Below are 12,500 nucleotides of genomic sequence, written 5' to 3'. Positions count from 1 at the left end.
AGGTTTGTGGTGACATTCCATGCCCACTGAGGGTTGTATCATGTGATGTTTCTTCTTCTGTTTTTTTGCCTTGTTTGGTTCTTTTCTGGGTTGAATGTTAGCCTGTGGCTGTGTCCGCTATCCTCAAGCGCTTTTTGGTAAAGGGGCAGCAGCTTCATCAAACACTAGTTTATCCGAAGAAATATTTGCTAGACATTTGTTGATGTTTTGTGGGATGTTCTTAAGTAGTGCAGCGGTGTGGTGGCTCTGTCGGTGAACATACAGCAGCTTGCTGTTAGGCTTCAGGTAAGGTTTGTATCTTTTTCGGTTGAGAGGTCAAGGGTCACGTCAAGGAAGCGTACTATCTTTTTATTGGCTTCAATGGTGATTTTTAGGCCGTGGGATCTGCACACACTGCACACTTCTTGTTTGGTTTTTTCGACTTGCCTTGGTGTGGCCTTGCATATTGTGATACCATTGTCACGGTAGAGTCACACTCCATTTTTGAACTTTTGTGCGAGAAGCGAGAGCATGTATAATCCTACCAATTCACAAGTTTCAGCTCTGTCGTATGAACCCATTGTTACGTCAAATGTATTGGCAGTATCTTTTTGAGGAGTGATCTTTTCGCATGGATAATTCAGGGCTCGACACTAACTTTTTGGTGTACTGATCCATTGTCCAGTTTATTCTGAATTTCACTGCACAAAATGCCAGTTGTACTGGCCAGCTGCAAGAGCAACTCAAGTAATTAGCTTAACTACACTTAAGTGAACGTAATGGTTAAAAAACGCCGCAAAGTACAGTACTGCTCAAATGTAAGTTACCAGTCGTGTGGCACTTCAGGCACGACGTAAATCGCGTCACATGCTACCCGATTCACGTCCTGTGCTATGTGAATTGCTGAGGGTTTGAGTTAAAAGCTGCCAAACCGTCGTCTCTATACAGGCCGATGCTGTTGCCATACTTTTTGGTTAGACAGGACAATAAATAACAACCCACTAGTTCGCATGTTTCAGCACCATTGAAAGATCCCATTGTTATGTCGAATTGGCTGGCAGAGGATTTTTTCTCCCAGGGGCAATCATTGGAAAACAGTAGAGATTGCTTGGAGAGGAAAATGATTTCTCTCTCGTCGGCACTGATGGGTCTGTAGATATTGGCGAAGTCGAGTGCTTTGGTGAGCAGTTTTTCCGTGATAGAGGGATGAATGAGAGGTTTTCTTTGTGCTGTAGGGCATTGAACCAGTTCAGTACGCTGGTCGTATTTTTCCACTGATTGATTTGCATCTTTTGGATTATGGTGGTGTTGATCTCGTCTAAAATGCACTTACTAATTATACCAATCTCAGATTTGGAAGGGTTGATAAGGCGGCACGTTGGATGGTCGTGAAATTCAGGTTTGTGATCTTTCAAGGTTATGAAAGCTTCTTTCTCTGCAAGTTTTTCGATATGGTTCTCTAATCCAAGTTTTTTAGCCACTCTGGCGGATTGGGAGTTTAGTTGGTCTATAACTTTGGGGCATGACTTTTTGTATGTTTTCGTTACATTCTCGGTAATCAGCTTCTCATAGGTTGCAGTGTTCATTGAATAATAATTTGTAGTCTTGTCAGCAGGAATAAGAAGATTATTTGGTTTCTTGACTTTTTGTTTTGATGTTGGTGCATTTGGAGGCGTTGTCATCAAATTCAATGTTATGAATTAGTTTCAACATACCTTCTTCGAAAGGAATCAGTTCATTTATCTTTGGGGGTGAGTTTCTTGACTTAAATACCTGGGTTTCCTTGGTTGACGTTTCAGCTTGCCCAGATAGGAAGTAGTGCTTTCCAACGTAATCACCCCGGAAAATGTTCAGTTTTTTCAATTAGTCGTTTCATGTATTCATTTCTTGGTGGCAGTGGAATGTTCTTGGTTGAGAAATTCAAGTTGATCTTTTCCATAGTAGTGGATGATGAAACAATAAACATGCGAACTAGTGGGTTGTTATTTATTGTCCTGTCTAACCAAAAAGTATGGCAACAGCATCGGCCTGTATAGAGACGACGGTTTGGCAGCTTTTAACTCAAACCCTCAACAGATCGAAAGAATCAAGAAGGGCTTCTGCCAAATTTTCCGTGAAAACAACTTAAAGATCACAGTCGAAGCAAACATCACTACAGTAAATTTCTGAGACGTCACCCTTGACCTCCAATCTGGAAAGCACTATCCCTACACAAAAGAAGGAAACATCCCACTCTATGTTCACAAGAAATCCAATCACCCCCCATCCATCCTAAAGAACATACCGGAATCCATAAACAAGCGCCTCTCAGAAATTTCTTCCGATAAAGAATCATTTGATAAAGCGAAAGAAACCTACCAAGATGCACTCAACAAGAGCAGCTACATATATAATCTGACCTACAGAAAAACAACTCCAGAAACCAAACACCGCAAGAATAGGCCTTGAAACATCACCTGGTTCAATCCTCCATACAGCCAAAACGTGAAAACAAAATTTGGAAAGTGTTTCCTCACCTTAATCTGCAAGCACTTCCCAAAATCACACCCTTTGCACAGTTTATTTACGTTTTAACTCGCCAAATTGGCAGAGGCTTCATTGAACTCATCTATCGTGTGGTCGTTGAAGCATTAATTCAAGTAAATCTTACAATTCAGAGGTATGAATATTTCTGAATTTCAAGCTCAACTGCTGAATTACCTGCCACTTAATATTTTGAATCAGAAATGATCGTAATTAACGCGCGATAAGGAGTGGTCAGGAGTTGCTTACGAAACTTTGGGAATACAGTTACGCTTCTTCGCTGGTGTAATCTTTGAGTCATTACGTGTTGTAGTAAGGTTTAGTTCAAAGTTGCAGCTTTTCAACAACTATCCCATAAACATTTCTATTTGGACCAGACGCAAAATTTAAAGCGCTTTTGATTCTAAATGTATCTCCTGTCGGACTGCACTGGCGATAGTGCCAAATGGCACTTACAGATTTTACTCTGTCTAACGCCAGACGATTTTACTCGTCAATGGGGAACCCCTCGGGGCTTAAAGGGTTAAGCTAACAGCGTGAAAAAACTATGTCCCCGTTTAACCCTTTCAGCCCCGATAGTGCCAAATGGCACTTATAGATTTTACTCTGTCTAACGCCAGACGATTTTACTCGTCAATGGGGAACCCCTCGGGGCTTAAAGGGTTAAGTTACGGATAATCCACACAATTTTTTAAAAGAAATGTTCTTTTACCCCTTTGGGAGAACTGTTCATCATGATAGCGAAAAACTTATTCATTAAAACATGTAAGAATTAGGCATCATGAAAGGTTATTAACATTCTCTGTTCTCAGCTGTCACGGCGAAATGAGATGCACATATTAAACAAGCTTTCATGACAGTGCGTTGTGTCGCGTCGGTGCTGTGAAAACAGTTTGGATATTCATTCTTTACCTTGGAGAGCTACAATCTTGGACAAAACCTGTTGAGACAAAGCGGCATTTTTGGTACTCCAACCACTTATCCAAACGTTCAGCTTAAAAGCCGCCCTTTCCCCTCCCCCTAAACTCAATGTTGCCTTATCTTGGTCGGAAATATGCTATAGAACATATGACAATACTCAGCAACATTGACTGAGGAGGAACGGGAGTGGGAAGGGGGGAGTAAGTAGGGGTGTGTCAAAATGGAGGTGAATTAGTGTCACGGTCTCAACAGTTTTGTCCGAGATTGTCTGCGATCCCATAACCTAAAGAAATAGCATTAGTTCTGTAGTTTTTCAAACCAGGGCAACAATTTCTGGACAGTTCAGTAAGTGTGACTCGAGATATAATTTTGTAAGGAAGAATAGCTAATTAACCTCATTAGTGAGGTCACAAAAGGAAAGAATTGTGTGTCCTTACACTGCAAGTATGGTTTTCGGGAGAGTAATTGAGGCGAAAAGACGAACTTATGCAATGTTTGTGTATCCAAAGGATGTGTGGCCAAACAACATAGCTTTCTATCTACATAGGGTGAGTTTCTACCACTAAACCAATTTAGTAAATTTAGTAGAGCTAGCAAGGGGACCGCAAGGCCCAAATTGATGCAACAAATGCGAAGGTCTTACGAGAAGTGGCACGGAAAAGGGTGCTTAAGTATGCAGAGGCGGGAGAGTCGTAAAAGTTATTATTTTTCAAGAGCTATGGAAAAGGAGTCCTCCGGTGCACTCAGTATGAAAAAATAAATGGTGGGTTGTTTGCTTGCTTCGTGGAGAACAACTATGACGTCATGTGTATGCTGGCCAGAACGGGAACATCCTGGTCATGGATTCAGGGTGGAGACCCCAGTCAAAATTGTGTCTCTGAACGAAATATGTTGGAACGCAGGGGTTCTCAGCTATTAAAACATACTAACCAGTGCCCAGAAGCCCGGACATTAATCCTACAGAAAATTTATTTCATTTAGTAAAGTTAAAACTTCACAGAGAGGCGATTAACTTCAACATCAGGAAAGAAACATACGAGGAATTTTCCACCCGTGTGATTAGAACACTGATGACATTCCCAGTAGAAACAATCAATATCTACCAGACTTGATGGATAATAGAATACTCCGAGGAAAAGGCTGCAGAACAAAATATCAGCCTTTGAGAAGTCTGAGAAACGCACTTACAAATAAATGGAATGCTCTAACTCAATTATCATTTATTTAGTCAAAGACCGGATGATCGTAAATGTCATGAACGAGGAAGGAAAATTTACTTCAAATTGATATTCTGTGGATGTTTCTGGTCGAATTATAATTTAATATGGCTTTCTTGAAGATTTCGTACCTATTTACACAATTAACATCGAGTTTGAAGCAAGTCTCAACGGTTAACAGCGATTAACACAACATCTTTAAGGAGAGGACTCTTTCAATTGCTTGTTAATGCGAGTGATGTCTGTTAACCGTCAAAAACTCTTGTTAACCGTAGCTATATTTCTACAGCTCCTTTCCTTTCTAATGACATGTTAATCCACTCATGATTGCTGAAAGACTTTATAGATGTTAAATAAAGTCGCTGGAAGACACCAAGTAAATTCCTTGTTACTCTCTTGAGATTTACTTTCCATCTACAGACCATCCTGTCACTCTGACGATCACCAATTTCTCCATTTTTAACAAACATTATGGGGCCTTTAGAGTGAAAGATGTTGGTCTGTCTCTATATCGATAGAAATGTCCTGTTCAAAGTGTGTTTTTGGTGCGGGTAAATGAACAACATGCCCCTCAAACAGTAATAAAAGATTGCGCCAAGAAATATAATAATTGGCAACTACCGGAAGTCATTTCAAAAAGATACATTAAAATCCGCAACTCTTTATAAGATTTTGCTCAAAACAACAATTCCAATACTTAAAAAATGGCTTAGGGACCTGCCAAAAAATGTATCTTTCCAAATAATTACTCATTTTTCGGCTTTAGAAACATAACGTGTTACAGACAATCTCGGACAAAACCAGTTGAGACAAAGCGGCAGTTTTGGTACTCCAACCACTTATCCAAACGTTCAGCTTAAAAGCCGCCCTTTCCCCTCCCCCCAAACTCAATGTTGCCTTATCTTGGTCGGAAATATGCTATAGAACATATGACAATACTCAGCAACATTGACTGAGGGGGGACGGGAGTGGGAAGGGGGGAGTAAGTAGGGGTGTGTCAAAATGGAGGTGAATTAGTGTCACTGTCTCAACAGTTTTGTCCGAGATTGTACAGTGCAGCTCGGAGATAAGCGAACCAAAATATACGCAAAAAACGCGTATACGCAAAACGCGTAAACGCATAAAAAAAAACGCGGATGCGCGTCAACACAAACGCAAAAAGGCTCATTAGTATTTATGAGCTCTACTTTTGTCTTTCTTTTGTTGCCTTGTCTTTGTTTTTTCTCAATCGTTTCCGGTGTGGTGAATGTGAAATTAATTTGCGTGTTCGCTGGTCGGTGCGTCACTAAAGGCCGGTTTAGAGAGCAAAAAATCTCACCAGCGCAAAGTCCTTCAGGCTAGATATTTGTGTTTTAAAGCCCAAAAAAAAAAAATGATCAAGCTTACTTTTGGAGAAATATAAACCTATCGATAGACGGCACACAAGAACCTTTTTTACATCAAAATTTACATGAAAGCGTTGAGAGCGATAATACAGTATCAAAACAAACTTCGTACCCGTGCATCCGTTTAGTGGTAAACTAAAAACACAATTCTTTAGCAAAGGGGTCATCATTAGCAGTTTTGTACAGAAATTCATCGTAAGGCTGAGAATTTTGCAGCTTGAGTTGTTTTGTTGTAAATGCAGCAGCAACGAATGATTTTTTGGTGTGGATTTTCAGCGCGACAGTGAAGTAAAACACGGTTGCCGACACGTCACAAACACAATTTTAATTCATGTAATGTTCACATCTTCAGCTCTGTTGGGAATGATTTTCTGATTTCAATGGGTACAGTGCTTTCACTTCAGACGCAAAATTTTTCTTCAAAGGCTCAATGGATGCGCTGATCACATTTATTTGGTATTTCTGTAAGGAAAAGTATTCAGTTAAATTTGGGCACGTGCCGGCGAGAGCTAGGCCATCGTGATGTGATTCGGGGCATACTTTGCTGATTCAAACGGTGAAATGCTCTCAGTTCAAAGAAAATATTTGTAAAAAACTTTCTATGATATGTCGATCGCATTTATTTGATTTTTCTGCACGGAAAAATTGGACTTTTTTGCACGCGTCGGTAAAAGGTTATCGTGAAATGACTGTAACGCGTCACGGCAAACACTGACAAAAATCATGGTTTCAGTTTTTCGGGGCATAATTAGGTGATTTAATTTCGCTCGTCTTTCGAGACCTTTGTTGCATTTAAAGGATATTAAACTTCGAAATAATGCCCTGTGGATGTTTTCATCGGCGGCATTTGCGGATCGAAATTGATTAGTAATCAAAGCGACATACGTGCAAATGCAAATTTTCGACTTGTCGGCAGTCACGCAATTTATTCTTTTGTCTTCGTAAACAATAACAGGAAAAGCAAAATTACGGTTATGAATAACAAAGGCACAAACGCGTATACGATACGCAATTTTAGACGTGTCAAAAAAAAACACGTATACGCGTATTGCGTGCGTTTATTTTGCGTCTGCGTTGTTCGCTTATCTCCGAGCGGCACTGTAGGTGTGATAATATTAAACAATGCTTTGCAAAGTACCATTGTTTTCTTGCAGCACATTACCGCAATTAAGTCGGCCACGGCATTCGGTTGCTTTCGTCTTTGCCTCGATTGCAGTTTTCGTCCAACCTAGGTGATTTCGCGGTAAACACTATCGGGAAAGACGAGGTATTACCGCATGCAAATGCATTAATAGTTTCGAGTGGTACTGTATGCACACCCAATTTCAACATCCAACACAAGGAGTGCCTTTAAGTCCAAGCCTTTGCTACCTATTTCCAACAATAAGGTAATTTTCAAGGTTAGCGTTATCTTTGGTTCAGGGTAAATGCAGCTGTTTATCCTTACTTGAGGAGCAGCATTTGGGGGACACTTTGTGACGTTAATTGTTTGTATTACGAGACACAATTGACGTTGAAGTTGGGAAGAAGAGCAATGGGGCACTTCCTGATGCTTGTTGAAATCTGTGTGCATACAGTTAGGGGCATCTCTGGACAGAAGTGTAACCATTCATCATTTGGATACCCTGCAAGCAGTTGGTTTCTCCTTCGCTTCCTGTTACAGAAATCACTGCAAGCAACCATTTGTTTCTTTGAGGGAGCCACCGTCCAGTACCATGGACAAATAAATTAAATTTGAACTTGTAAAACTAGTAAGTAAACTTGTTTTGGCACTTGTGAGTGTGTTCAAGTTCATAACTGCTTCATTAGCACTAGCCCACTGTAGTGATAAATGAAGGAATATTTGGAATTATAGTCAAAAGGCATTTCCATTTTTTGAAAGGTAAAGATGCTTTGGCTGTGCTTCCCACAAGACACAGGAAACCCTTGATTTTCTGTTGGCGAAAGGAATGAAGTTAAGAGAGACATATATGCATCACGTGGGGTGCTACGTAACTCGCGCATGCTGGATGGAATATCAAATGGTTGCTCAAAGTGGTTTCTCTCTCGGGAAGCGTAGGACCTAAACCAACTGCTCACGTCATGGTATCATTTGGAGGGGTGGGCTACAAAAAAGATAATGACAAAAAGTAAATGTGTTTCCACAAAGTTAGGACCTTTTTGGAATACAGTACACCTTATTTGTGTATTGTAATGGAGAAATTCTTAACATTTCCTCTCAAGTTAATTGCACTTGCACGAAAATTCTAGTTGCCCGCAAGATCGGCAAGATTTCCGCACAGGTCCCTACTTCATTATGCATACACTCCTTTGTTTCAAGAAAACAATAGCGATAACAATAGACGTCCTTTGGGACTGTGGCGCTTTGTTCTTTCTTTTTAGAGGATTTTTTTGGATATGGACTTAAAAAAAGTCGGTCGAACTTCTGTCTGAAATAGGGAAAATCGAACAGTTTTTCCTGCAATTTCGGCACTTTTCCTGCAATTTTACCCATTTTTCAGTTTTAGAATAAGCACAAGAAGTGGAGTTTGAAGCAATCGTTGTAACAGTGTTCAGATTCGCAAACATTACAAACAAACCAAATAAAAGTACTGTCATAAGAAATTTAATGGCTACCTGCTCTTTTTATCGTGAAATTGTTCTTCCTGTCTGCTTAAACTGAATTCGCCGAGACACTGCAAAGTGTATATTTTATTCCTTTCCTGTATTTAGGATCACGAACGGTGCATGCAGAGGGATTTTGCGATTTATCGCTCTTTGTAGAGATCGGCAATATGCTCAATGATACTTCCAAGTAAATAGCTTTGGTAGAGATCCATGGATGTTCCCGTACGAGGCATACTTCGTTTCACTCCCCATCATGTCTTTTCAATGCCCTGCTGTGGGCTCGTTTGTCTGGGTCGACGAAGTTTAGGCGATGGTTAACTGCGGTGAGATGATGTTAGCCCTTGTCTTGTAGGCAGTTGTAAACTTTCCGGCCACAGGTAGCTAGGGCTAATATTTTTTCAAGGAAAGTTTACGGTCAGAAAATTAATATGTGTTCTGGCGGATTGAAGGCTATCCATTGCAGTTTTTTCTTAAGCATCGCGAAACAGATCCATCTCCCGATGCGGCACTTTGTCTTTGCCAACTGGCTGCGTTTTCACACAGGTTTTGGACACGGGAGAAGAAAGTAAATTGTTTTCTTTGCACCACTCTATGCACAACTCTGGAAAGGCTATAAAGCAGGGACAATTTCCAAATGATCAAATCTCCCATTGCTGTGACCCTTTTACTTCGGTAGCCATCTTGATTATTACGAAGACACAAGTTTGCTTCAAAAGAAGGGAATTATGAAACGATTTTAATTGCAATGAATTCGTGCATGAAAGTTTCCCATGAAAGATGCACCAATCAGACTTTAAGCGTGGTATACTCTTCCACGCAGTGAACTTATAAGTGTGCCGCACGCACGGGGCATGAAGGAAAAGCAGGTCACAGTTCACAGCAATACTGGAAAACCTAAAAGTATCACAGGGACTAACCTTAAGCCTAAACAGTGCCTTTAGTCGTAATTAGGGTTACGGTTAGCATTATTAAAGGGATGGGTTGTTTCAAGAGTAGTAAAACAGGATCTCTTAACGGTAACCTACAAGTGTAAGTTCGATTGTAGGTGCTCGGCACGGCACGTGCATTTTATTACGTATCATTGTTATGTAAATAGTCAGCCAGAATTCAAAATAAATATCATTTTCAAGGTGTGAATTAGCAACTTAGTAATCCAGAGGTTTACAGTGGGTCGGAGTTCAAGGCAAGCTGCGAGTGACATATCATGGGATAAAATGGCAGAAAAAGGGATAGAAGGGATAGAAAGGATAGAAGGGATAAAAAGGGGAAAGCTGGGACAAAAACGAGTAACGGTGTGGGCGATGAAGGGACAAAAGAGAGAGAGATAGGAAGGGAGAGAAAAAATGAGATCCGTTTTTATTCATCCCGTAAGTACAAATTACCCATGTACATATTCGGTTCTCTTGGGTATACGTATTGTTCTACAAAACAATAGCGCGAATGAATAATTAATTTCTTCTGCATGCATAATGAAGTAGGGACCTGTACGAAAATCATTCGGCAAGATCCTCTAAAGTGCAAAATGTACTACCTTCATCTTGCAAATATAAAAGGTTAAAAGGTCCACAACTTTTGATGAAAACCTCAATGAGCGAGACTTACATGTAGCTGAATTCCGAACATTGTGCCAGGGATACTGGGTAAGTCGCCTTTGTACCGTACCACACCAGGAAAATTCTTGGAAATCCCTTTTTCAGTTAAAACTGAAACCAAAACTTGACTTCCGAATTCCAGTCGTTTACCAAAATCCAGGCGTTCTTTGTCGATGTATATTTGATATCTCAATGTAACCGAACCAATGGCCAAAAGCAAATCGGCGTCTTCTCTTGTAAGTCGCGTAACATCCTCCGTACAACACTCAAGACGCAATTTACGATCAATTCCACCAAGAGCTATCCTGGTTGAGTCTCCAGGTTGTTCAGTTTCGAGAAGTGCTTCCAGTAACTCCCCCTTTAACACTTGTGTACGTGTAGATTTAGGAGCAAGACCAAGTGTCAGCATGTTTCTTCCCAGTATTTCTCCGACACGATCTTGTAAAAGAATGTATCTATTCCTTCGTTCCATAGTTTACTAATGCACTATTCAAAATATAAAATAAATCCCAATCTCGTCATCCTCGTCACCTCCTCGTCACCCGATTCTCGCGACTCCTGTGGGTGACAGCCGCTGAAAATGCACCGCAGTACGCGGGTATCACCCCACCACCCGTCGAAAGTATACTATAGTATGTTCCCCACAATTCAATACGAACCCAACAGAAGCGAATCGCAAAATTTCAATACGAGATACAAAAACCCTCAACTTGGCGCGCAACAGGCGTTTTTCACCTTGCAGGATCAACTTGTCGCGCAACAAAAACATTTGTTGGGTGTTGAAGAAAGTTGTTGCGAAAAGTAGAGCGCGGGTCTACTCTGAGCAACAAATTTTGGCTTTGTTGCTCGTTTTTCATCAAGCTCACAACTTGTCGCGCAGCAAATGTGCTCGTCTACTAGCAAATCAACCAATCAGCGCCCTGCATCTCTTCAACCCGCGACAAATGTTTTTGTTGCGGGTCAAGTTGATCACGCAAGGTGAAAAACGCGAAACATCGACCAAAACTTGCAACGAAACAATGTTGTGCGACAAGTTGAGGGTTTTTGTATCTCGTATTTCGCCGCCTTCAACAATTCGTACCCAGAGTCCTCGGGCTTCTTGGTCAGCGGGTGAGCGCCCGGACAGACTGGGACAATCGACTCCATTTTCCCAGAAAACGTGGGTTCCGGTCTTATTGCGCATGCTTGAGTTAAAACGGAAACAGAAAAGAGAAAACCGTAAACAGTAGAAATGGCGGGTTGAAGTGTTCGAGAAAAAAAATTTTTAGCCTTACACACCATCAAAGAAACTGGAGAAATGATCATTGGCTTGCTGTAAGAGCAACTGAAGATGAAACCTCTGTCGCTTTCGGTAAGTGTATTTTTAGTGTTTCAGCGTGCACGTGCATTCCAACGTTCAGAAAGCCATCATGCAAGCAACAGAATCGACAAATTTTTGTGGAAACGACACCAATGTCCTCTTCTACTACAATTTGATGTTTCCGTAATTCGTAATTCTGAATGGCTTCGACAAGACCTTATTCCACGGATTTCTCCTCAAAGAGACTGATGCAATGTTTTCCCATGGTACTTTTGCAACAGCAACAGTAATCACTTTTTAGCAGCGTGGGAAAATTCCCGTGCGGTATAAGACAAAACTCAAACCTCGTCGTTCTGTTATTTTTGCGATTTATATATTTCTAGAAAAAGGAAACGGCGCTGAAACTAGTTTTAGATTTTGAATCTCCCTCCGACTTCCTGTTGGACTGCCATTGTTACGCAAGCGGCCGATCAAAAATATAGTTCAAGTCCATTATCCCAGAGTCTCTCCGGGCGTTCACCCGCTGGCCAAAAAGCCCGAGGACTCTGGGTACGAGATTGAGCGGAAAACAAAAATGACAACGACATTTAAGCCTAAAAAGCGCAAACAATCATGCTTAAATAAATTTAACGGAAATTCCAATCCTTTGTTACGCTTTTAAGACTCTAACGGCTCCATAAAATGAATTTCTCAATGCCATAACTTGTACTAAACTGAGTATATGGCCTAATTTCAGAGATTTAACTTCTCACCAAACCCGGTACTTTGGGACTCTTTTTGTCGGGTGATACCCAGTACCTTTAGCGAGAATCGGGTGAACTAAACTCTCTGCCTGTTTTCATTCTTTTTACAGCGGTAAGCTTGTCAATACGAACATGGGATATTGGGTCGTGTAATTGTTACGAAATGTCCAATGTCAGTTTGACGGATGGAAATTAGTGTTGACCGATGTAAATGAGCGCGCGTAAACCGCCCC

The 12,500-nt window shown here is 40.9% G+C and overlaps 1 protein-coding gene and 2 pseudogenes across 2 annotated transcripts in view; 1 reads left to right on the top strand and 2 right to left on the bottom strand.

Moving 5' to 3' along the window:
• LOC138041694 (uncharacterized) overlaps window positions 1–1,661 on the bottom strand; it is a 2,051-nt pseudogene extending 390 nt beyond the window's left edge.
• Window positions 1–10,802, bottom strand: part of LOC138042046 (ubiquitin carboxyl-terminal hydrolase CYLD-like) — a 117,799-nt gene extending 106,997 nt beyond the window's left edge. For both annotated transcript variants that reach the window (XM_068887781.1, XM_068887780.1), the window contains exon 1: window positions 10,235–10,802. In XM_068887781.1, coding sequence (XP_068743882.1) covers window positions 10,235–10,696 — 462 coding nt within the window. In that variant the 5' untranslated portion in view covers window positions 10,697–10,802. The remainder of the gene's footprint in view (window positions 1–10,234) is intronic.
• A 752-nt stretch (window positions 10,803–11,554) lies between these two features.
• LOC138039771 (uncharacterized) overlaps window positions 11,555–12,500 on the top strand; it is a 5,632-nt pseudogene continuing 4,686 nt past the window's right edge.

This window comes from Montipora capricornis, chromosome 3, assembly GCF_036669925.1.
Source record: "Montipora capricornis isolate CH-2021 chromosome 3, ASM3666992v2, whole genome shotgun sequence".
Taxonomy (NCBI): Eukaryota; Metazoa; Cnidaria; class Anthozoa; order Scleractinia; family Acroporidae; genus Montipora; species Montipora capricornis.
The sequence above is the reverse complement of the archived record's forward strand: the minus strand, read 5'-3'. Positions and strand labels throughout refer to the sequence as shown.